Source organism: Mustela erminea, chromosome 5 (assembly GCF_009829155.1).
Source record: "Mustela erminea isolate mMusErm1 chromosome 5, mMusErm1.Pri, whole genome shotgun sequence".
Classification (NCBI taxonomy): Eukaryota; Metazoa; Chordata; class Mammalia; order Carnivora; family Mustelidae; genus Mustela; species Mustela erminea.
In genome coordinates, this window is record NC_045618.1 from 74,742,090 (window position 1) to 74,766,282 (window position 24,193).

General features: G+C 45.6%; 1 protein-coding gene across 3 annotated transcripts; it reads right to left on the minus strand.

Annotated features, from left to right (window-relative positions):
• C5H14orf93 (chromosome 5 C14orf93 homolog) lies at nt 1-22,433 on the minus strand. Of its 3 annotated transcripts, XM_032343820.1 has the most exons (8): nt 22,337-22,409; nt 10,338-10,450; nt 9,187-10,237; nt 6,350-6,670; nt 2,483-2,544; nt 2,164-2,267; nt 951-1,063; nt 1-684 (listed from the first exon to the last, which is right to left on the minus strand). In XM_032343820.1, the coding sequence occupies exons 3-8, from the start codon at nt 9,784-9,786 to the stop codon at nt 265-267; spliced, it is 1,620 nt and encodes a 539-aa protein (XP_032199711.1). In that variant the 5' UTR covers nt 9,787-10,237; nt 10,338-10,450; nt 22,337-22,409; the 3' UTR covers nt 1-264. The 3 variants fall into 3 exon arrangements, with proteins under 3 accessions (XP_032199711.1, XP_032199710.1, XP_032199712.1); XM_032343819.1 differs by lacking the exon at nt 10,338-10,450 and having other exon boundaries at nt 9,187-10,119; nt 22,337-22,433; XM_032343821.1 differs by lacking the exons at nt 6,350-6,670; nt 22,337-22,409 and having other exon boundaries at nt 10,338-12,591.
• Nucleotides 22,434-24,193: the final 1,760 nt, after the last annotated feature.

Sequence of the window (24,193 nt, forward strand, 5' to 3'; positions counted from 1 at the left end):
TCCTCCTCCTTTTCTCAGCCCAGGCACCCCGAGGCACTGTGTGTGCTTAGAAATAAGCATTTTCTGGCTTGCCGTTCCCAGGGAGCAGGGAGGTCCCTCTTCTAGGTAAGTTTTTTTTTTATCCCACCACAGCTGCCAGCTTCACTTCCATTGGGGACTGTGGTGAGAAGAGAGCGACTGCAGAGGACATCTTGTTATTCTGGGAAGCCCCATTCCTGGGACATGGGGAATGGCAGAATCCAGAGTTATTCTTGGTTACAGATTTCATTCATCCTTTTCCACCTTGATTTCAATGAATGAGTTCAAGTCAGGACAGCAGGTTTTGTGGGGTTGGTCGAAAGATGGGGAGACAGGTCCATTCTCATCACCTCCCTCGTCTTCCTCTTCTTGGAAATGAGGATTATAAAGTTCTGGTGGAAGGAGCTGGGCCTCAGCAGAAGGTAATCGGTCTGAGGGAGGCCCATACACACGATTGGCTTTAGTGCCATGCTTAGAGTTGGCATCCAGGTGGTAGCAGAGCTCTGTGAGGCGCTGGGCCCGGAACCGGGGAGGCCGGGCCACCCAGACACCTGGCTCATTAAGACTGTCCTCTTCATCTGACATCAGCTCCTCTGTCACATCCTTCCACAGGCGTTGGTCCTCAGGTCCAAAATGCCTCATGATGCTGGATCGGTTGGCAAAAAGCTAAGGAAGGAGCCCAGGGTAGAGACAGGAAGAGAAACAAACTGTGGATTAGATTTGGGAAGAGGGTTCTCGTAGGAAGAAGGCCGTATAAAATCTGTGTCTGAGAGAACCTAGCCCCCAAGTCATTTTAGAACTGCCCCCCCCCATATCTGCCAACATTCCTGGCTCTCAACCCTATCCTCAGATGCCACGTCCTTTGGCCTGTCCCACTGCAGCTTAGTAGGGTTTAGTGTTTAGTATCTTGAAAGGAAGGCCTAGAAACCTACCCGGTATCTGCGACTTCGAAGCTTCTTCTCCTCTTTTTCCTTCAGGCCTTTAAAGGGGTTCAGGGAGTTGCGGTACTCACGCCTCTTAGTAAGGAAGTAGGCTACACAGGCTCCTGGCAAGGAGGGAAATGGGAGGGGGCAGAGAGCAGGTCCTCAGCCCTTTTTTTTCTGCCCTAACACTACTGGCTGGGAAGGTGAGACTCACTCTGGAAGGTGGGTTTTCTCACAGACTCATCAGCATCTATTTACTTCTCTTTGGTTTGGCTGTCTCTGCTCCCCTCCCGGCCCAGCACTGACTCCTCCCATATCTCCCACTCGCACTCGACAAGTCCAAGCTCTGTAGCTTCCTCCCCCAACCTGGGCTTGATCAGTCAAACCCATCCCTATTCTACTCTCCCAGTAGTGGATTACCAGCAGTTTTTCAGCAGAAGCTTTCTTAATGCTGCAGGGTTAGCTACGGGCAAATAAGAGAAGAGTAAGGAAAGTAGAAAACCCAGGATGTAATATTTAGGGACAAAAGGGCAGGTCTGGATTCTGACTTCCTTTTTGTAACGCCCTATTCAGGCCCTGTGGAAATATCATGCCTGCTGGTGTTAGTCCTTTCCTTCTCTTACTTTCATTTCAAGTGGGATAGGGGAATAAAAAGGCAATTAGAAACAATCCTGGGGTGCCTAGGTGGCTCAGTCGGTTGAGTAATTTGGGCTCAGGGTCTTGAGATGGAGCCCGGAGTCAGCTCTGTGTTCAGTGGGGAGTCTCTCTCTGCCCTTGCCCTTACTTGCACTCTCTCTCTCTTTCCCCAATAAATATTTAAATAGATAAATAAACATTTAAATTAAATATTTAATTATTAAAATAATTAAAAAAAAAAAAAAGAAAGAAAAAGGGGCACTTGGGCAGCTCAGAAGGTCGGCTGACCTTCCAACTTGGTTTTGGCTCAGGTTGTGCTCTCAGTGTCTGGATCAAGCCGTGCTGGGCTCTGTGCTCAGCGATGAGTCTGTTTGGTATTCTCTCCCTCTCCCCCATCCCACTCAATCTCTCCCTCTCTCTCAAAGAAAGAAACAAAGAGAAACAATCCTGTAAAGGTGTGAGAATAGCCAAAAAAAATGTTTTTAAGTTCACTATTTTCAAAATTGCTTAAATCACCTCCATTACAACTCTTCTCTGACCAAGAACAGTGAGGAAAAAGGATGGGGGTTAATTCAATTTTTCTCACCTTTCAGCTCCTTATCAGTGTAATTGTGGGGACTGGTCACCAGCTCCTGCTTGAGCTTTTCCAGAAGGAACTTCACTACTGAAATATTCCAAGAGGACTTGATGCTGCCACAAAGAAGATCATGAACAAGGCAGTCAGCATTTTAAAAGCCAGACAGAGATTCCTGGCACGAATCAACTTTGAGGTAAACTCCCCCATGACCAAGGACAGGATGCAAGGGGCAACCTTAGCCTCACTGTTACATTGGAGTAACCCTCTACTGCCCTCCGGGGGAAGAGGCAGAATACCCTGTGATTCTTTTCTCTCAAGAGGATCATACCTTTCAGACCCATTGAATCTCTTGTCATTGGTGATGTGGTTATGCACATTGTGGACCAATTTCTAGGGGAAAAAAAAAAAAAGATTCAAGCTGGGAGTGGATATGATGAAACCCTCCTCTGTTCCCTAGGCATCATCCCTATGAGCTTCTCTGCCTGAATCCTTCCCATAGGCTGGGCACCATTGCTGGTGCCCCTTCTTAGCCAGAGAGCCTATTTAAGTCAGTATTTCAAATGTCCTCCCTTTTGTGGTCCTTTTCATTTAATTTGTACGAGGACTCGAGGATCATCTCTGGTCTCACTTCTTTTTCTGGGGAATATAATCCACTAGGGGAAAAGGTCTCAGACATTTTCACAAACATAATCCTTCCTGATAACCAGGAGAGAGCAAATATACACCAGGATTACTGCTCATGGACATTCCTTGAGGGCCCCTCTTCTTGCAAACTTTCAAGTTTTCTTTACAGTGTATCTGTATTTATTTTAATCTAAAAATGTCTTGTAATGAGCACCGGATGCTATATGCAACTGATGAATCACTGAACTCTACCTCTGAAAACAACACTACACTATATGTTAATTCATTGAACTTAAATAAAATAAAAATTTTTTAAATGTTTTCTGAATGTCTAAGAAATTCTAATGTCTCATAAAATTGAGGACTCCAGAAAATGCCCTAAGTATACTCCTTTGCACATTACCACAAATCTCAAGGGTACACACACCATGGTCTAAAAAACACAAACCTAAAGTAACAGAAATGTGAAACGCAAAGGATCTTGGAGACCCTATCACCCAATCTCCCAACTTCACATCATTCTATAGGCTTACTTTCAGCTTTGCTTGAATACCTTTAAGAATGGGTTCTCCTATTCTTTCAAGTCCGCTTATTTTACTATTGAACATCCCTGGTTGTTAAAAAGTTTTGTCTTAGACTCCGAAATCTGGCCAATTTTGCCCCTAATAGCACCTAAAATCTTGGAAGACTCTCATGTACTCCCCAGGTCTTCTATCCGGGCTAATGACACAGTTTCCAGACAGACGCCTCTCAAAACCATCAGGCTCTCTGGCTTGCCAGTGTCCCATGGACAACGTGGCAGTGGGAATGGAATCTAATGCGTCAGTGGAGATCAGGCCAAAGGGAGCATTACTTTGCTGAGTGGCACACTACACTTCTAGGAATGAAACCCAAGATGGCATTACCTTTCTTAGCAATGCCACCCCTATTCCTAAGGTCACAGTTTTCATTCCTAGTGAGCTTACAGTCAACCCGAGTCCATTTTTTCACAGGGATTACTATCTATGCCATTCTGCAACTGTTTTGTTTTTTTTTTTAAACTTTGATGCAGGACTTTACATTTCTTCCAATTAAATTTAGTTCCAGTGTTTCTGGTGGTATTTTCATCCCAAGCTCCCTAGGTTAGTGGAAATTGCCAGTCCCAAACCAATGGACTCATGTCAGGATGTCAGCTGCAGCTGTGGAGTCCCCAGTTTACCCTGCTGCCTCTAGGACTGACCATATCCTTTTAGGAAAGTACCATCAAGTGTTTATGGTTAGGGCCTCCACTCTATAAAAAGGACCGTTATTAAATTAGCTTCATATTTGATATGGTTATTTTACCTCTTCAGAGTCCCAACCTAAGGAATGACAAAAGATAGGTGAATGCTTCAGAAAGAATCTGAAAGTGTTGCAGGAAGAAAAAGGAGAAGGAGGAGGAGGAGAAGAAGAAGAAAAGGAAGGAGGAGGAAGGAAGGAAGGGAGGGAGGAAAAAGAAGAAAGGGAGAGGAGGTGCACAGCTTCCAACTCAAGTGGATTGGAAGAGATCAACTGATAAAAATCAAACCAGGCTTGAAGTGGAAAGGAAAAATACTCTAAGACAATAATAAGTGTTAAGACTGTGAAGGCTGCTGGCTCACCTACCTCCTGAGCGAGCTAAAAATAAATACATTTCCCCAAGGTGTGGCTGGGATCTGCCGCATTCCAAGAAGTCTGTGGTTCCCATTTGGTCCTTTTGGATCCCTAGCAGCAATCCCCAGCGACCCAAGCAGACTGGAGGGATGCCTCTCTGATTCCTTCCCAGAGCTAAAGCCTGGAAGACTAAAGGCCTGCAGCTAACCCTCTCCCTCGAAACCAATCTGGCACAAGTACATTTGAAACCTTCCTCTGGGATGGGCAGGAGAATTCCCTGACTGATCCTCCAGAGCCCTTTCAAGCATCTGTAACAGAGCAGGAGGGGTGAGCACATTGTCCTCCTGTAAGGTCCTCAGTTCCACCCGGCTCTCCAAAAGGCAGGCAGCAGCCAGGCCTCAACCCCAGACCTCTCGCTGGAGGAGGTAGGAAGAAGAACTAGGAGTGGTCAAAAGTCCCATTTTTAAGCAAATTGTAATTATTATGCATTTATTCATGATTTAAAACACTATGAAGTTTTGGGAAATCCCTTGCAATCCATTTCTAGGTATATGCCTCCATTTCTGTCACTGGCAGCAAGAGTGGCCCTCTTGGGCCAGAAGTTTCAGACAGAAAAACTAAACCCATTCCCTGTTTTTGATAGGTGAGCTATCCCTGAACATAACCAAAATTTAAAATGAAGGTTAGACACCAGCTGATTCTGATTATGAATGGTGTCTTCCTTCCCAGGGAAGGAAAGAAACCTTTAATGTAAAAACAAACCAGAGGAAAGGGAAGGTAAGAGTCAGGAGCCCGTAGACAAGGGAAAAAGAAGCAAGAAGTAATGAAAGAAGAATCTTTAGTTAAGATGAAGTTGGTAAGCACAGTACTGGGTGGGCTTCAACATTTATTAATATTGTGACAAGAGGAACAGGGCTACACTGTGATGAGATTTCTGGTGGGTGTGAATGGTGAACTCCCCTCCTATTCAGAACTCTCCAATGACTCTATCAGCCATGAGCCAAAGAAGGAAAATGCCTTATAGTCCATATGAACAGGATCTAGCTAAAGAACACCCCCCCAGTTATCAGAAAGATGTCTGGGGATGCAAAGGCGATCCAAGGGACTATGGTCACCCTAGAGTAGGGTTTCTTGACCCTGGCACAACGGACGTTTTAGGTCGAATCATTGTGGGTGGCTGCCCTGTGCACTGAAGGATGTTTAGGGGTGCTCCCAAAGCTCCAAGCCACTCCCAAGTTTTAGGCCCAACTGATTCAGCCCAGTACCTTCCCTGCCAAGAGCCCTTGGAATCCCTAGACTCACCAAACCTTTTTAACCGAGCTGAGAGATGAGGGGCCCTCTGTGCCCTTGGGCTGTGCCACCTCAGCATTCCTTGGCCATTCTGCCAAGGGGTCCCTTGCTGCTTACCCTGAACACCAGTTATCTGCAGGCTGTTTCCCGTGCTACCCTTCAGTGGTCAGGCCGCTCAATCCCTTAAAATCTTCCCATCAGGACTATTAGTTCATGGGGAGGAGAGGTGATAGGAAACCCTTCTTTTTAAACAGAATATTTCAAGCTATTTGGAAAAGCCTTTCAAAAGTTCCCCAGTGGGACGCCAGGGTGGTTCAGTGGGTTAAAGCCTCTGCCTTCAGCTCAGGTCATGATCCCAGGGTCCTGGGATTGAGCCCCACATACGGCTCCCTGCTACTTCCCCCTGCCCCCCCAACCCCACCTGTCTCTCTGCCTACTTGTGATCTCTGTCTGTCAAATAAATATTTTTTTTTTTTTTAAGTTCCCTGATTAGCAGGGGGCCTGCCCATCCTTAGGGCCATGGACCAGCCTGTCTCCTTGTTTTCCCTCCCCCTCCAGTAGGATCCAGGACACCATTCATTCAATATGGGACATTTAAAATCAACCCACACTTCATTCTTCATTTCTCTCTCCAGACTGAAGAAAAATGTATAGAATTGAGCTCACTCACAGAGAGTACCAGATCCCGCTTGCGCCTGGAGTTCTTCTGCCCACTCCCTCTGGTCCTGCATGGGGAAGCAGTAAACCCTAGAGAGTGTCTCAGCTCCCCTGTTCCCCCGGGGCCTGACTCTTCCAAGGCACCTTCCAGCGCAGCAGCAGCACTGAGCATGTCCTCGGGGCGGGGTGGTGGCAGCTTGCTTCCATTTTCTGGCCCTGTCTCTGAGGTTGCCCGCTGGATAGCCAGTTGTGTGGCTGGTGAGAGCTGCTTGGCATAAGCAGGGACCAGCACCCGCTGTACTGCACCCTCAGAGGCCACATAATCATCCACCAGCTAAGAACATAAAAAAGAATAGCCCATTAGCCATCCAGGCTTAGGGGAACTCGGTCAACCATCATTCTTTGGCCAAGGATAGTGAACAGAGAGAGCAGAAAGCAGGGGAAATCCAGCACAGTCTTTAATGGTCAACAGCTTGTTTCTCGGGGGCTCCTACGGGAGTGTTGGCAAATATTTCTTAGAAATACACGGCCTCTCGAGTTGAATCGTTACCCACAGGACTGATTACAAGGACAAAGCTTGTTTCTGATGCTCTATTTGTGAGGAATCATCTATGATTTGCTCTTGGGTGTAAGAATCATAGCCAGGCAAATATTTTGTCTAAAAGGATTGGGGGAGGAAGTGATAAGAAAGGAACATCAAGCAAGAGAAAGAACAAGAAAATAAAATGATAACACAAACAGGAGAAACAGGAGAAAAATGGGAGCAAAGAAGAGAGATATAAAGTCAGAAATTTCAGGGCACCTGGGTGGCTCAGTGGGTTAAACCTCTGCCTTCAGGGTTGTGAATTCAAGCCCCAGGTTGGGTGTGCAGCCTACTTAAAAAAAAAAAGAAAGAAAAGAAAGAAAAGAAAAGAAAAAATAAATAAAATGGGGCACCTGGGTGGCTCAGTGGGTTAAGCCTCTGCCTTCAGCTCAGGTCATGATCTCAGGGTCCTGGGATTGAGCCCCCGCCACCCCCCCACCCCCCCACCCTTGCACTGGGCTCTCTGCCCAGCAGGGAGCCTGCTTTCTCCCTTCTCTGCCTGCCTCTCTGCCTAGTTGAGATCTCTGTCTGTCAGGTAAATAAATAAAATCTTAAAAAAAAAAAAAGTCAAAAATTTCTAGAGAGGCTGGCATCAACTGCCCCCCCCATTCCCTTCACAGGACCTGTCTGTGCCCCCACCTTGATCCTGCTCTGGCCGCACCCGACTGTCATTGTTGTCCTGACATCCACTTGCTGCCTGTGCCCTCACTCAAGGACACACAGGGCAGGGAAAGGAAGGAGGAAGGAGAGAGAGGGAAGAAAGGAGGGGGGATTTCTGCAGCCAAGAAAACAAAACAGTGAAAGTGGGGGAAAAAAAAAACACAGAAAGAAGCGGGGGAGGAAGCTGAGATTTATAGACCTGTGAGCTGCTTTCTGCGCTGTGAAATCTAATTCCATCCTGTCGGCTTGGAAGCCTTCTCTGCCTGACAGAACCAAAGCTCAGGGCATCGCCTAGCCTGGTACCTAGTGCCCCCTGCCTCCTCCCACCTCCCTGCAGCTCCCCCCTCCAGAGTCCTGGCTGGGCTGAATGGGGCAAGTGGCAGTGGCCGTCACCCACCACATGTCTAGGCCTTCAGGGAGCAGTGACCAGCCACAGCGTGACACTGGAGAAGGAAAGGGGCTTCTACATTCATTTCTCAGATCTAGCAGATGGGCTGGGAGTTTCCTCCCTTCCATCTCCCCTGTGTGCTCTGCCCCTTCTCTCTTTCCTGGGTGTCTGGACCTTGTTGTGCATGAGGGAGGAGGAAAGAGAGGACGTGGGGAGAGGGATCATGGGGGAGGAGAGCTGACAGACCTCCCACTGTCTCTCAAGTGGTGACACATCTGTTACTTTCCCATCTCTGTGATCTCCCTAGTTGCTCCATCTCCTTTTCATACTTCCAAGTGCCACGCTCTGCAGTTTTTACTCCACTCAGCCAGGGTTTTCCTGCTCAGATGGCCCTGAGCAGTAAAGAAACTGAAATATCACAGTGTACTTCTGTGTCTTTTCCTGCTCACAAAATATGCCCGCTTGCTCCCCTTGTTCTCCCCTTGTTCTCCCGACAATGACATCTCTCTCTTCCCAGGAACTCCCAGCTGTCCACTTCTCATCCTCACGTTTTCCCTTTTCCTCCACCTCTTTCCCACCTTCCCCCACGTTCTCTTGCCCGCCTCAATTCTCTTCCCATTTAGATTCACCTTTCCTCTGTGCTCTTTTCACTTTCCCTCCTTCCTCAACCCTCCCTCTCCACCTGCCTCCTTCCCTCCCTACCCCTGTCCTTCCATTCCCTTTGTCCTCTCCCTCTCCGTCCCTCCCCCGTCCCCTCCCTCTCTCTCTCCACCTCTGCCTGCCCCCCCTCCATTCCCATCTCTCTGTACTGAATTCCTCTTGGCAGGCGGAGGGCTCGTGATAAAATATGAATGAGCCGTCTGTGCGCGGCAGGCCTCCTCGCCAGGAGAGGCAGAGCCCCTGGAGCAGCGGAGCCAGCTGTGGAGGAGAGGGTGGCACGCAGAGCTCCTGAGGCAGGGGAGGCCACGGCCAGCGCCCCGCACACCGGAGTCGAGCTCCTGCCATACGGGCTGCGGTGGGGAGCCAGGCACACGAGGGCTGCCTATGCCCACCGGCAAGGGACGGCCGGGCCTGTCCTGTTTGCGCACAAGTAACCCCCAAAAGCGAGGCTGAAGGCCGGACAGAAGCCAGAGGGAGGCAGAAGGAAGAGGGACAGGCCCGGAGAAGCCCTCGGGAGCCACCCCAGAACACGCGCGTCCCGCTCTGCGGCCCTACTCACGGGATTGAGCAGCGGGGCCGCGTCGCCGGCCGCCAGGGGGCACCCCGGGAGCCGCGCGTCTCTCTGCGCGGCCGGGAAGCCCAAGGGCCCGGGCCCCACGGCCGAGGCGGCTCCCACCTGCCACAGCTCCTCGATCACCACCTGCATGCCGCTGCCCACGCTGTCACACTCCTCTTCCGCCGCGGCTGCTGCCTTGCACGTCTCCCCAGGGCTCTCCTTGAGAGGCCCTGGCTCCTCGGGCGGGGAGTCCTGCGCCCGGCTGTCTGCATCCTCGTCGGGGGCAGAGGCTTTCCCTTGCCTCAGTTCACCCACCTCCTCCTGGAGACGTTTCAGCAATTCGTTGTTGGCCCTGGCGAGCCCCAGAGCGGCCTCGGCCAGGCCCACAGCCTTCTCCACCCGCTGGTAGATAATGTGCAGGAGCTGCTCGGAACTCTGAACGGCCAGGCCGTGTCCAGTCACCGTGATGGGGGTGCTGGCGGGAGGGTTCCCGCCTTGGGACCCTGCGCTGCTCGCGCTGGTCTCGCTCTTGCAAGCACAGCAGCAGCATCTGGCCTCGCTGCCACCGGGAGGGGAGAAGAGGATGGTGGCACTGAAGGACATGGCTGATGGCAGCGGGAACGAGTATGCTCACACTGCTGGGTTGCTCAGAAAGGTGTTCCCAGTCGGCCCCACTCGAGGCAGGTAGGAAGCACCAGCCTCTTTGGATTCACTTTCCTGTGTCATGGCAGGTGACCAGAGGAGCCTGGGTACCAGGCGGTGGGCTGGGTGAAGGAGGAGTAGGCAAGCCAGGAAGGAATACACCTTCCATGGCTGCCTGTCCTCAGCCTGCAGAGAGATGCCTTCTTCTATCTGCAGATCCTGTACTCTCCCAGCACAGCGCGGTGGGGGTCCCAATCACTGCTGACCCAAAGGGTGGTGCCTACACAGGCCTTCCTGACGAATACAGTGTCAAGGGGTAGAAGGTATTCTTCCTGCACCCAAGCATGGAACCCCACCACCACTCCAACCTGAGGAACAGAGGGGTGGGGGACTCAAAAGGACCCACAAGCATCTGGAAAGATGAGAAGATTAAGGAAGAAAATGCAGATCTGTCTTTACCTCCTCCCTGTCTTTGTGGTAGTAACAGTCATTGCCTTTTGTCTCCTTGACACCATTCTTTAAGGAGTTCAAAACCCTTCCCGCAGGTTATCTCAACCACACTAAAGCTCTAGGAAATACACATTACCCCAGGTACACCGAAGAGACATGCAGACGAGTTATAGATCTTTTTCAAGGTCAAGGGAGACGGCAGAAACCAGTTATTGCCACTTTCAATCTAGTGCTTATTTTTTTAACTGATAACCACTTTTTGTTGACATAGAGAATCACGATTCTACCCGCTCTATAATTTCCTTACACATGCATTCAGAGTAAGACTCCTAAGTAAGGAATATGCCGACAGCCCTCAACACGTCACCAACCTCACATGATTCTATCACTGGCGCTTTGGGGATGGGGCAGGGAAAGGAAGGGAAAAGCTGGATCAGAGAATCAAGCTGTGGTGACCACGGGCCACCCAGCCCCTGGCTCTCACATTTGTGCATCTGGGCCTCCAGCCTCTGAAAAGAAATCCAGCTGTTCTGAATCCTACAGCTGGTAGGTCGGAGAAATCACCTCTGAGGGCCCTCATCTCCACTTCTCGAGCTCCTTGACGGAGGGACAAAGCTCAAAAGGCATGTCGAAATAGCTCAGTCCCCACATGACCAGCCCCAACAAAGATGAAACCAGAATATTGATGATAAACCAAAGTGTCTCACTTTTGAATCACTGTAGGTAAGCAACTAAACTACTCTAGGAGAAAAAGAAAAAAGGTATGGGAAGGTTGGACTGTATGACTGAGCACAGTCCAAGGAGCTTCATGTTGTCTTTGCTAAATACTTGATTATAGGGGAAAAAAAAAATCCCTCTGTCTGAAGCTCCCTAACTGATAGAATCTTAGGTATATTTACAGTTTCCATAAGAGATACATTTCCATCTTACCCTATAAATGATATCATAACATCACAATTAAAAAAAAGAGGAGGCGGGTAAGAAGATTTTCTATATATTGAGATTTGGGTTTCTTTTTTTGAATCAGCAATCTCATTTCAGAAACAGGTGATATCAATGCCTCTTCGGTACTAAAATGTAAATCTGACGATGCATTTTAATTACATTTGGCTATTAAAGAATAGCCTTTGATTTGCTCTTTCCACCTTTTATACATAAAAACAAACAAACAAAAATGTTTCTGTGCCAGGTTTTGACATGTAAGAACTTCACTCATATCCATTTGCAGCTTCTCTGTCATTAGAGTCACTGGAAGGCAAGCTTAACCTGAAACTAAAGGTTAGAGGAAGGCAGTAAACGAGTCCGGTGTCAGTTTATGGATGAAGCATTTATAAATCCTTTCCCTTCTTAAATAAGGGCCTTCACTGTTCTTGCCGGGTTTTTAACCAACACCATGCAAGGAGTGTCACCTGAAACACAGCTGTTGTGAGAAAAAGACAGTTATGTAGAAGATAAGATACAAATGGTTGCTAGTTGGGTTCAGTATTTGTAAAATCAGATACTAAGACGCATCAGGTTGGCACACTGGGTGGGGTACCCCTTCTGGTACCAAAATGACAAAAGCTACATTCTTGCCCCAAACACTTACTCTTTCTTGCAAGTGCCTTAACCCCTGCCAGTGCTGTGCCTGCCTCAAGCCCTTCCCCTCCCCCTTGAATGGTCATTCCCAGGTCATCAATCCAAAACAGCACTGAACTGGAAGTACTAAAAAAAAAAAAAAGAAAAAGAAAAAGAAAAAGAAAAAAGGAAAAAAATATATGTATTTCTCATCCAGCTCCACTACTTAACAGCTGTGTGAACTTGGAAAAATGATTCCCTCTTCTGAGCCCCAGCGCTCTCCTCTGCCAACTTGGGAGTGTTTTGGTGACGACTACACATATGTAATGTAGGTAAGGCACCTACAGAGTGCTGGCATGCAGTCAGTGCCCCGTAAATAGCAGTTGGATGGTAGGATGATTATTCCCGAAATATTTTGTGTTCCATCCTGAAGCTCCATCCTGATTTCCTAATCTTGAAAAAAAAAAAAATGCTGTGCCTTGAAATGGAACTTGAGGGATTTCCCCCCTAAATTTAATAACAAATTTCTAAGCAACAATAAATTCAAGTCTACAAAGATGCATGTATGCATATAAAAACTTCTATGGTATACATTAGAGAGGTAATTAAGAAAACAAAGTATTTGCAATTTGCTTAGTCTCATGAACCGGCTTTAGACTGGGGATAATATACAACTTTGCTAGCTTTTAATGATATATTTTCATATGTGTGTTGACATAAAAAAAATCATGATTTGGGGTGCCTGAATGGCTCAGTCGGTTAAGCGTCCGACTCTTGATTTCAGTTCAGGTCATGATCTCAGGGTTGAGAGATTGAGCCCCACATTGGGCTCTGGACTAGGTATGGAGCCTGCTTTTAAAAATCACTCCCTCCCTCTCCCTTTGCCCCTCCCCCATCCCAAGTTATAATTCTACTGTCTCTGTAATTTTTTCCCTCAATTTCTTTCTGCTTTTCTATTTTGTATATTAACCTAACTACGTCTGGGTCATCTGGGTGGCTCAGTCAGTTAAGCGTCTGCCTTTTTGGCTCAGATCACACTCTCAGGGTCTTGCAATCGAACCCTGTGAGGTTCCCTGCTCAGCAAGGAGTCTGCTTCTCTCTCTCTCAAATAAATAAATAAAATCTAAAAAAAACCACCTATGGTCATTTTATTTATTTATTTTTCATTATTATTATTTGGGGTGAGGGGCAGAAAGAGAGAGAGAGAATCTTAAGCAGGCTCCATGCCCAGCACAGAGCCTGACGTGGGGCTCAATCTTGCAACTCTGAGATCATGACCTAAGCTAAAATCAAGAGTCAGACGCTTGACTGAGCCACTCAGGTGCCCCTAACTATGTCTATTTTAGAATGTCACATTCAGAGCAATAATTGGTGTTTGTTTGTTTACTAACCGGTCTATATAAACTCAGTACAGTGCACTATAGCACAATGGGTATTCAAACAACCCTTACTCGGTTTCTGTGGACATTCCTGATGACTTAATTTTCCTGGCTCCTGTATTTCCTTAAGCTCTAAGACACTGAAATGAAAGGACAAGGAAAGAAAGGAAAGCCAGCAAGTAATGAAGGAATATTTCACATTATAATATTTCCTAACCAGATAACAATCTAAATGCTGGATAAGTTGGATTAAAAACAAAACACACACATTTCATTAACTACATACATCCCTATTACAGAAAAACAAGTTGAAAAAAAAAGTTTCTAAAAATTCTCTATGCAAGGCCATGCTGAAGGATGAGTCACCAAAATGGATTGCCACCACCAAATACTCAAATGAAGGGAAGACAAAGTCCCTACATGTAAAATGAAAAAGCTTACAGCATATGTGAGAATGCAAAAAGCTTACAGCATACGTGAGAATGGAATGTCTAAGAAACAAAACAGAATATACACAAGTGCCTAAAAATATGGGTGCAGACAAAAATTCTTGAGGAGACAGTTCAAAATAATGGAGAGATCAACAAAACGAATCATATGAGAAAGGGGTCTTACAGAAGAAGAACCTCCAACCAAGCCTTGGACAATGTATAAAAGGAACTGGTAGGGTGGGAAGACGTGAGAGATGAGAGGAAAAACAAACATTATAGGAATTTACGCTGTATGTGTGTGAGGTCAGAGCAAAGGTATGGAAAGCTGACACAGGACTCTGAAAGCCATGTTAAGGAAACTCCAAGAGTAGGGGTGAGAAAACTATTTCCTATAAAGGACCAGACAGAGTAATTTTGGCTTTGCAAGTCATGTGGTTGCTGTCATAACTACTTAACTGCCATTGTGGCACAATGCAGCCATGGACAATACATAAACATGACAATACATAAACAACGACTGTGTTCCAATAAAATCTATTTATAAACACAGAAATGTCATAAGATATTATATTTAACACTTACATTAAAAAATATAAAAGCCATTCTTAGGTCATGGGCCATACAAAAACAGATGGCAGGCCAGACTTAGCCTATGGATGGCAATTTGCTGACCCTTGTCTTAGACACCTAAAGTGGAAGGGTTAGATAGTATTAGGAGATTCTTTTTTTTTTTTTTTTTTTTAAGATTTTATTTATTCATTTGACACAGAGAGATCACAAGTAGGCAGAGAGGCAGGCAGAGAGAGAGAGAGGAGGAAGCAGGCTCCCCGCGGAGCAGAGAACCCGATGCGGGACTCGATCCTAGGACCCTGAGATCATGACCTGAGCCGAAGGCAGCGGCTCAACCTTCAAACCGGAAGTGAGTTGAGAGTGAGGGTTGTGGATATGAAGGTTCAACATTCTGACGGAAAACCTGATAATTTTTTTTTTTAAAGATTCCATTTATTTATTTGAGAGAGAGACCGTGAGAGAGAGCAGGAGAGGGAAGAAGATCAGAGGGAGAAGCAGACTCCCCGTAGAGCTGGGAGCCCGATGCGGGACTCGATCCCAGGACTCCAGGATCATGACCTGAGCTGAAGGCAGTTGCCCAACCAACTGAGCCACCCAGGCACCCAATATTTTTTTACTTAATAAATATGGGGCACAGAAATACTGGCAAAGACAACTTCAAGATCAACCTGAGGGTCAGCAGATGGTACCAGTAACAGAATGACAGAAATGAGAATGTTGAGGTGGCTCAATTGGTTGGGCATCCCACTCTTAGTTTTGGCTCAGGTCATGATCTTCTGGGTTGTGGGATCACCCCCACATCAGGTTCTGTGCTCAAAGAATCTTGCCTGAGAGTCTCTCCTCTCCCACTGCCTCCCACCCTGCCAACCCGCTGACGTGCACACATGCGCACATACTCTCTCTTACATAAACCTTAAAAAAAAAAAAAAGAAGAAGAAGAAGAAATGAAGACATTGAGAGGAGGCACCATCATGTTAGAAAAGATGTGTGTGTATATATGTATGTATGTATTTATTATTTTTTTAGTGAGCTCTACGCCCAACTTGGTACTCAAACTCACCACCCCGAGATCAAGAGTCACATGTTCTACCAACTGAGCTAGCAAGGCACCCCAGATGTGTATTTACTTGACAAGTTAAATTTCAAACTGATAGCAACATCTTTAAATGGATGTCCTAACAGCAACTGACTAGGACCGAAAACAAAACAAAACAAACAAAAAACCACAAGGAAGGTCACGGCTGGAATGCAGATTTAGAATCTTTAGCTGGAGGGTGGTAGTTGAACCTGAGAGTGAATGCATTCTCCACAGAGTAAGGATAAAGTGTGAAATGTAAAGGCCAAAGACAGCGCTTAAAGCCAACCTGTGCAAGAGGCTTCATTAAAAGAGAAGAATGGTCAGTGAGGTGAGAGAAAAAGTGTTTTGAAAGCCAATGTAGAAAGAATTTCAAGAATGTGGATCTAATCAACTGTGACAGGTGCAGCAGAATGACTAAAGAAGATGAAAATTAAGGAGATACCTTTTATTTGTCTGTGATGGCCATTGGTCATGACCAGAGAGGTAATTTTTCAGTGAAAGTAATACAAAGCAGTAGGTGAAAGAAAAATTGATGGACAGAAAATGCAAACAAGACATGAAATCAAGTTTTCTAGAGTTTAGTTATGAAAGGAAGGAAGGAAATAAAAAGGAAGTCAGAAGAGGCTCTAGAACTTCACTATATTTACAAAGCAGAAAGAAAAAGGTCAGTGATTTCTGTGCCATTAACCACAGCAACGTTTTTCTAGATATATCTCCTGAGGCAAGGGAAACAGAAACAACAATAAACTATTGGGGAGTGCCTGAGTGGCTCAGTCCGTTAAGTGGCTTGGCTCAAGCCTTGATCTCAGGGTGGTGAGACAGAACCCCAGGTCAGGCTTTGCACTGGGTGTAGACCCTGCTTAAAATTCTCTCTTTCGGGGCACCTGGCTGGCTCAGTTGGTTAAGCAACTGCCTTCAGCTCAGGTCATGATCCCGGAGTCCCTGGATAGAGTCCCGCATCGGGCTCCCTGCTCAGCAAGGAGTCTGCTTCTCCCTCTGACCTTCTCCCCTCTCATGCGCGCTCTCTGTCTCTCTGTCAAATAAATAAATAAAATCTTTAAAAAAAAATTTTTTTTCTTTCCCCTTGCCTTCCCTCCCCCAAAAAACAAACAATAACAAACTTACTGGGACTACATCAAAACAAAAAACTTCTGCACAGCAAAGGAAACAGTCAACAAAACTCAGACAACATACTGAATGACAGAAGATATTTGCACATGACATATTCAATAAAGGTACCCAAAATTAAAGAAGTTATATAACTCAACACACAAAAAAACAAATAATCCAATTTAAATATGGGCAGAAAACATGAAGAGACATTTCTCCAAAGAAGACAGTCAGATGGATAGCCAAAAGACACATGGAAAGATGCTCAACATCACTCATCAGGGAAATGCAAATCAAAACCACAATGAGGTATCATCTCACACCCCTCAGAATGACTATAAAAAAACACAAGAAACAACAAGTGCTGGCGAAGATGTGGAGAAAAAGGAACCCTGTGCACTGTTGTTAGGAATGCAAATTGGTGCAGCCACTCTGGAAAAACTGTATGGAGGTTCCTCAATAAATTAAGAATAGAACTACCAACGGTACCTGGCTGCCTCAGTCAGTACAGCATATGACTCTTGATCTCAGGGTCGTGAATTCGAGCCCCAGGTTGGGTGTGCAGCCTACTTTTAAAAAAAAGAAAGAAAGAAAGAAAAGTAAAGAAAAATAAATAAAATGGGGTGCCTGGGTGGCTCAGTGGGTTAAGCCTCTCTGCTTTCAGCTTAGATCTCAGAATCCTGGGATTGAGCCCAGCATTGGGCTCTGCTCAGCAAGGAGCCTGCTTCCCCCCCATTCTCTCTGCCTGCCTCTCTGTCTACTTGTGATCTCTATCTCTGTCAAATAAATAAATAAAATCTTTTAAAAAATAAAATAAAATGGGGGCGCTTGGGTGGCTCAGCGGGTTAATCCTCTGCCTTCAGCTCAGGTCATAATCTCAGGGTCCTGGGATTGAGCCCCCGCACTGGGCTCTCTGCTCAGCAGGAAGCCTGCTTCCCATCTTCTCTCTCTGCCCGCCTCTCTGCCTCCTTGTGACCTCTGTCTGTCAAATAAATAAAAACTTTAAAAAATGAAACGAAAAGAAGGACAACAAGACTTAAAAAGAAGGCGGCTGTGAGAAAGTAAAAGATGAAGATATTAGAAAAAAATTAGTTTTCTTCTAGGAAGGATCCTCCCAATGTGAGAAGGAAGGAACAGTAAACTTTCCCTAAAACTACAGAGAAGAAAAATGAATACAGAGCAAAGATTCATTGAGGTGGAGAGAGGAAGACAAAGAGATACAGTATTAAGACTCTCTTTTTACTTAGAGGCAGATTTTCCTCAGTATGAATAATCCAAATTGATAATAGAACTTTACTATAAACAGTACAGCATTATCTGTTGTTACAAACCTGTTAAATCCTTTCCTAATGCTTCCAAACTAACATAATTAATTATTCTTGCTTTTTTCCAGCACTGGCTTATGGTTCTAGAGCCCATTTAACACTGTCAATATTATTAAGGTACATAAACTTTATTCTGATATCTTTATTTTACTTCTCAAGATGTGTAACTTTAATTCAATAACACATGAAGCCATTCATGCACTGTTTGGCAAACCAATGGTTAACTATAGTAAATTATGTGGGCAGTGTCTAAACCATCATTCTCAAACATTTTAATACAGTCAACTTTTGCAATTCAGATTGCTAATTTATTTGCAAGCCAAGAATTCATATTTTCATTCCAGAAAGGAAAAAAGAAAAGGAATAAACTAAGGTTGACCACCACAGAATAATATACAAGTCTTTTGCAAAATGCTATCAACTTTTAGAATTGAGTTTTAAGAAAAAGATCTTTACTCTTTTGATGAGTTGCCAACACAAAGTGATGGCAGCTGCCAAACTAAGTTTGCATAAAATACATGTTTGGGGTTCATTCAGTGTTGGTTTAATTTTAACACATGTGAAAGGGGCCCAGAAAATGTACTTTCCAATAATTTTGGTATTTTCTTCATAAATATTTAGATAAAAAAGAAAGAAAACCCATCTTCTTTAGACAGTTCAGGGTGAGACTGTCCATAATCTTAACTACCCCTTTCCTCCCCAGTCACATGTATTTGTGGTAGAACTAAATATATCATCCTTGTGGCAGCTCCCTTGCTTGCTTTCAACCCATTCTGAGTTTGAATTTTCTGCATGACTGAGTTCACCTCCAAACTATGAAAAATAAAAGTTTCCTCACTCTTTAATAGATGTGTATGATATGGTATCACTCTGATGATGTATGTCTTTGTAATGGGCCCTTGACTCATTCAGGGTCAGGCTAGCGGTGGACTTCCTTAAATGTGATTACCAAAGCACAGCAATTCATACCGTAATTTTCATTTTAAGAAATAAAAGGGAAATGGCCACTCAAAGCTCCAAGGTGCTGGTCAGCCCAGCTCCTCCACTTGGAGGTGCAATACGGCTCACCTGTTCGTATCAAAAAAGAGCCCTTTCATCACACCAGAGCAGGAAAGCAAATACCGTAAAATATTACTTTACTACATTTTGAAAGATCGACCCATCTACTGTTTTGCAGAGAAAGTCTAGGACCTAATTTTCAGAGGTTAAAAAAGACAGAGAGATGTAGACCTAAGGGGAGAATAAGATTCTAAGAAAAGGCTTCCACTAATCCGAAGATTCCAAGTATACTTGTAGAGTGGTTTAAGAGTTTTTAGCCTAGCGCCACAGTCTTTTTTATTTACATGTGTTAAAAATGCAACTGGCTAAGATTAAAATTCTCGGTTTAAGATTTCCGTAGAAATGTGTCTGACACAAAGGACAAGTCCTGCATTTCTGGATCAACTGAAAAATGAAAAGCTAGCTCCTATAGCCACATCATGCTCCCTGCGAGCCCTCGGTAAATGTTAGTTGATTAAATATTAGTCAGAGATGACAGGTGGGCACCGGGGACAGCAGAACCATTTCCGACACTGGGAGAACAGAGCTCGAGCACTGCCCTCGGGTCAGGCCGCACGGGTGAGGGCGACTCGCCTTTGAGCCTCACCGCAGAGTGGCCTGGGGGTTCCGGGGAAAGGGGTGTAGGAGCAAACAGCCCCGTGGCCCGATCGGGGATCTTGCCGGGTCACCGTGGGTAGACTCGTGGCCGCAAAAGCTCTGCGGACTTGGGCGGAGAGCCACCGGGAACTTTCCGCTGCGGCCCGGCTCTGGCAGCCCTACAGGAGTTCCGTCACCGCCGGTGTTCCACCTCGTGTGCCCCGCGCCGCGGCTCCAGCTGACTCAGCGGCGCCTACACGAATGCGCGGCCCGGCTGAGGCAGACTGCGGCGCCGGCCCGTGTACCCCGCCAGCGCGCGCTCGCGGGGAGGCACCGCCCCGCCTGTCCTCTGGCTCCCGGTGATTGGCGACTGGACGACGGGGGAAGCAGGGCCGGGGAGGTTATTGGCTGCAATCCACAATCACTCAACGAGCCAGGGAAGGGAGGGGCCACTTCAGGGAGGGACACGACTGCGAAGCTTTCTCAAGGCCATGAGGCGCCATCTTTGGCTTGTTTTGTTTTGTTTACTTGGGTTTGTTCGTTGCTGCTTAGAAAGCTGCGTGTACACGATTATAAATTCAGTGCTACTAATAGGCCTCCTACATTTGGTGATGGAAGGATTTTAATCCTGTCGGCCTTGGTTACGGATCTTTCAGATACCACTAGCAAAAGTGGGAAGTTCCCCTTAGTTCAAAATTTTCATCTCTAGGAGTCCCGGGATTCCCAAAGTCAACCGAGTTTAGCTGTGCTTTGGTAGGAAGGCCAAGCCAACGATACGTTCGTGGGACTCAATGCAAGGACACTAGGCATGAGCCTAGGTTCCTAGTAAAAATCAAATAGCAAGTCAGAAGCTTGGGTTGTGTACCTCTCTGGGACAAACTCTCTCCCGGGAAGCTAAAAAGTGATGACCTGCAGTGATGTGGAAAAGAATGAGAACAAAACTCCATTAAAAATTCCCAGCACTGCTGCCACCACAGAGTCATTGGAATCTGACTAGATTTCAGAGATTTGCATGCAGGTCTAAACTTGTGGAGTGATCCACATTTGAGACAGTATTTATTAAGTACTGATCTGGCTTGCATTGTTAGGAAATAAAAATAACACCCAGTACAAGTGAGAAGCCCAGAGAGCCCACAGAGGGCCAGTTTCATTATAATGAATTTCAAGACCTGGGAGAAGTAATTCTAAAGCTGTTGTTTAGGCGCCCTAAATACTACCCGAAACTGAGTAGGGCTCTGGCTGAGGAATGGATTTCCATCCTCCTACAGAAGCTTTGTTGTAATTAAATTTGAACTCTACAATAGATTCTTTTTAATATCCTGATTGCTGCTTCACTGGTGACATTCCAGTTTCTCCCTCATCATCCTATATACTTCCTATGCTTTCGCTCCAATCTGTGAATACAGATTTGAATATATTTTCCCTATGACTCCTCATAGGAGACTGTGGCTTAGTAACAGAATGAAGTGAGATGAAGGCTCCTGAGACGAAGGCTCATGTAACAGGAGGCTTTGCTCTGAGCTTGTTCTGTCTTTCCTCTTCTTACCCTTTTCTCTGTGACTCTTAGACCTGGGGAGAAGGCTACTCAATCCAAAAATGCAACACGATAACCACAATGCATTTCTTATCCCCCTCCTATATATTATTTGCCTTTGCCTCCTCTTTGCCCCTCTCCCATCACAACCACCATGAATGGTTTTTGAGATCTGGACTTGACTGGATTATTTTCCTGACACTTGCCAGCTGTGGAGCTTTTCGAACAAATCCCAACCTATAAACGACCATTTTGTCAAAAAGCCAAGAGAGAACGTCCCTTCTGAACACACCAACCAAACCACACATAAAGGCCAAAATATACACAGCTGTACATTTAAGAACGTGAGACAATAAAAAGCAAAACCACTTAAGGCAAAACAGTCAGTAAAGAAGGCTTCGAACCACAGATTCAATAAATTGCCTACTCTCATTTGCCACATGGACTATATACTCCCTGGGAATTATTTAATTATTCACTAATCTGGTACTTTAAAAGAAGAGTAGAAAAATACAGTAAATGCACATAAAATGAAAGTGCCTAAATATGCTGAGCATAGGATTTTCTAAGCTCTAATTTGCACACGAAATCCTATTTGGATCACATTTGGGAACACAACAGAAAAAAAAAATCACAGCCTAATAAGGGCTACTTTGCACACATAAAATCAAAGGTAATCTCTTTCGAAAACAAAATCTGATATGGCACATATACACATACTGTACATATACACAAAGCACAAAACCCCAAGATAAATCTTTATAAAATCAATTGCTTCAAAACACACACAAACACACACACGCACACAATGTCTTCATGAAAATGTAAGACACATTTGTAAGAAGGGCTTTGCCCACCTCCCCGGGGAGGTGAGTGTCTCAATTATAATATCCAAACATTTTAACCTATTGGCCTTGGACAATTGCCACATTCAAGCCACTTGGTTTTGGTTCTGGAGGAGGGTGTGTAAAACGCACGCAAACAGCTTTGTGAGGGAGTCTCAATTCTCCGCTTCTTTCGACGTTGCCCGTGGCAGAAATATACATTATCCCTTCACCCCGCCTAAAAAAAAAAAAAAAAAAAGAAAAAGAAAAAGAAAAAAAGGAAAAAAAAAATCTATACTCCCCAAGCAGCTAAATTTCTTAAATACCTCAACCACAAAAATTTACCAGTTCCTAAACTGTGAAAACAAAAAGAAAAAAACTATAAATTTGACTGGAAATAGTTGTACACGGTCATCCTGCTTCTCAACTTCTTGGTATATTTAAAACCTTGACCAGGAAAAAAGAAAGAGGAAGAGAGACAGAAAAAGAAACGGGGGAAAGCGCAAATTCCCCTTAGCAACAGTTTCCGCACCCCAGCACTGCCACAGATCTCTATTTTTAAAAATTTTGAAAACACACACAAGATTAAGGAGGGGGAAAAAAATGGAAAAAGGATACCCGAAGGTCGTATGGCTCTTTGTATTCGTGTGTGTGCAAAAAGGAGGACTCGCGGCGCCGGAGCCGGCAAGCCCCGCCCCTCCCCGGACGCCCTCCCGGATTGGCCGCCGGCGGCCGCGGGGGCGCCCCGCCCGCGAGCACACGCGCCGCGCCCGAGGCCCGGTCCCCAGGGGGCCCCTGAGGGCCCCGCGACCCCCGACCCCGACGCCCACCCGGCTGGACCCTCGCCGTGGGTTCTCATCTATCCCCTTCCCCACTTCTGTCGCTTTCCTTTCACTTTCTCTCCCTCCTCACCCTTTCCCATCGTCCTTTCTCAGTGAAACGAGACCCCCCGCGCCCCCCCCCCCGCATCAATTCGAATAACAGTTCAGTGAGCAAGCTCCTTCTGACAATTTGCTAAACTTGGTTAGCTAGCTAGTCAGTAAAATTCCAGACTGGAATTAGGCATCAAGGACTTGGTGCGTCGGCCTGAGCTCACGATTTCCAGGTAGAACGTCCCTGGGTCGTGTCTGTCGCTTGACAATCCCACCTTTAAGGGAACGAACATTTCAAGCAAGGTGAAGGACAAAATAGACTTTGGCGTTGCTTTTGCTCAGCCTGAGTCTCCAGTTTTTCTCAGCTGGCTAAAATAGCATTCCCAGGAACCTAAAATGGCTCCCCTTTACCTCTTGCATGAGGACCTTGTGGCCTGTACTTGAACGTTAAACCGCCGGCACTCTGGCCCCACACCCTTGTTCCTTCTTGGTTCCCACTGCTCTCACCTTTTCAACCCCGAATTATTCCTTTGCTCGTGTGCCTGTCTGCGTGGAATAATGCCTGTTTCCTCTTCTCTGACTAGTCAGTTTTTACCCATTCTTCAGCTATTTCAGTCAGCGCAGACCACTTCCTTCTCTCCTGTCGGCATCAACCTCAGGCTTTCTCCCATCAACCTCAGGCTTTCTCCCATCAACCTCAGGCTTTCTCCGGTTAGCAGCCCTTAACCTTGATTGTTTCACATACTTGAGTGATTTCACACTAGTAAGCTGTCTGAGATCAGAGATGGTATCTTAAACTTCTTTTTCCATTCAGGAACTGGTTGTTTTTGTTGTTATTTGATTCTTACTTCAGCAGCTAGCATAACTGTAGACATTTGGTAAGCACTGGGAAAAAAATCATTTATAATTAAATGAGTGAATTTTTTTCTAGACTAAGACACAAATTTTGAAACTCAGACCCCACAACAAGAATGTGCCTTCTCCAGTAATGGTTCATGGGCACTTACTGTGCAAGAGTTGTTCTGATCACTTCACAAATATTAATTTATTTAATCTCCTCAGTGATAGGGAGGATATTATGTTTCCCCCCACTTCATGATGTATCTTTCTCTCTTATTTTGTTTTATTTTGAGTAAGCTCCACTCCCAACAGGGGTCTTGAACTCATGATGCTGAGATTAGAAGTTGCATGCTGTACCCACTGAGCCAGCCAGGCACACCTATCCCCATTTTATATTCGAGACTCAAGTACAGAGAGGTATAGAGATCTTTCTCAACCTACAGTGGGGTTACTTCCCGATGAACCTAAGTTGAAAATATTAAGTTGGAAGTGATTTTAATACACCTAACCTGAGCTTTATACCTTAAAATTGCCTGGAACGCTTTCATTAGCCTATAGTTGGGCAATATCATCTAACACAAGCCCATCTTATAATAAGGAGTTGACTATCTCATGTAATTTATTGAACACTGTACCAAAAGTGAAAAACAGAATGGTTGTAAGTGTATTGGTTGTTTATCCTTGCGATAGCGTGGCTGCCTGGGAGCTGTGGCTCACTGCCTCTGCCCAGCATCATGAGAGAGTATCCTACTGCTTATCACTA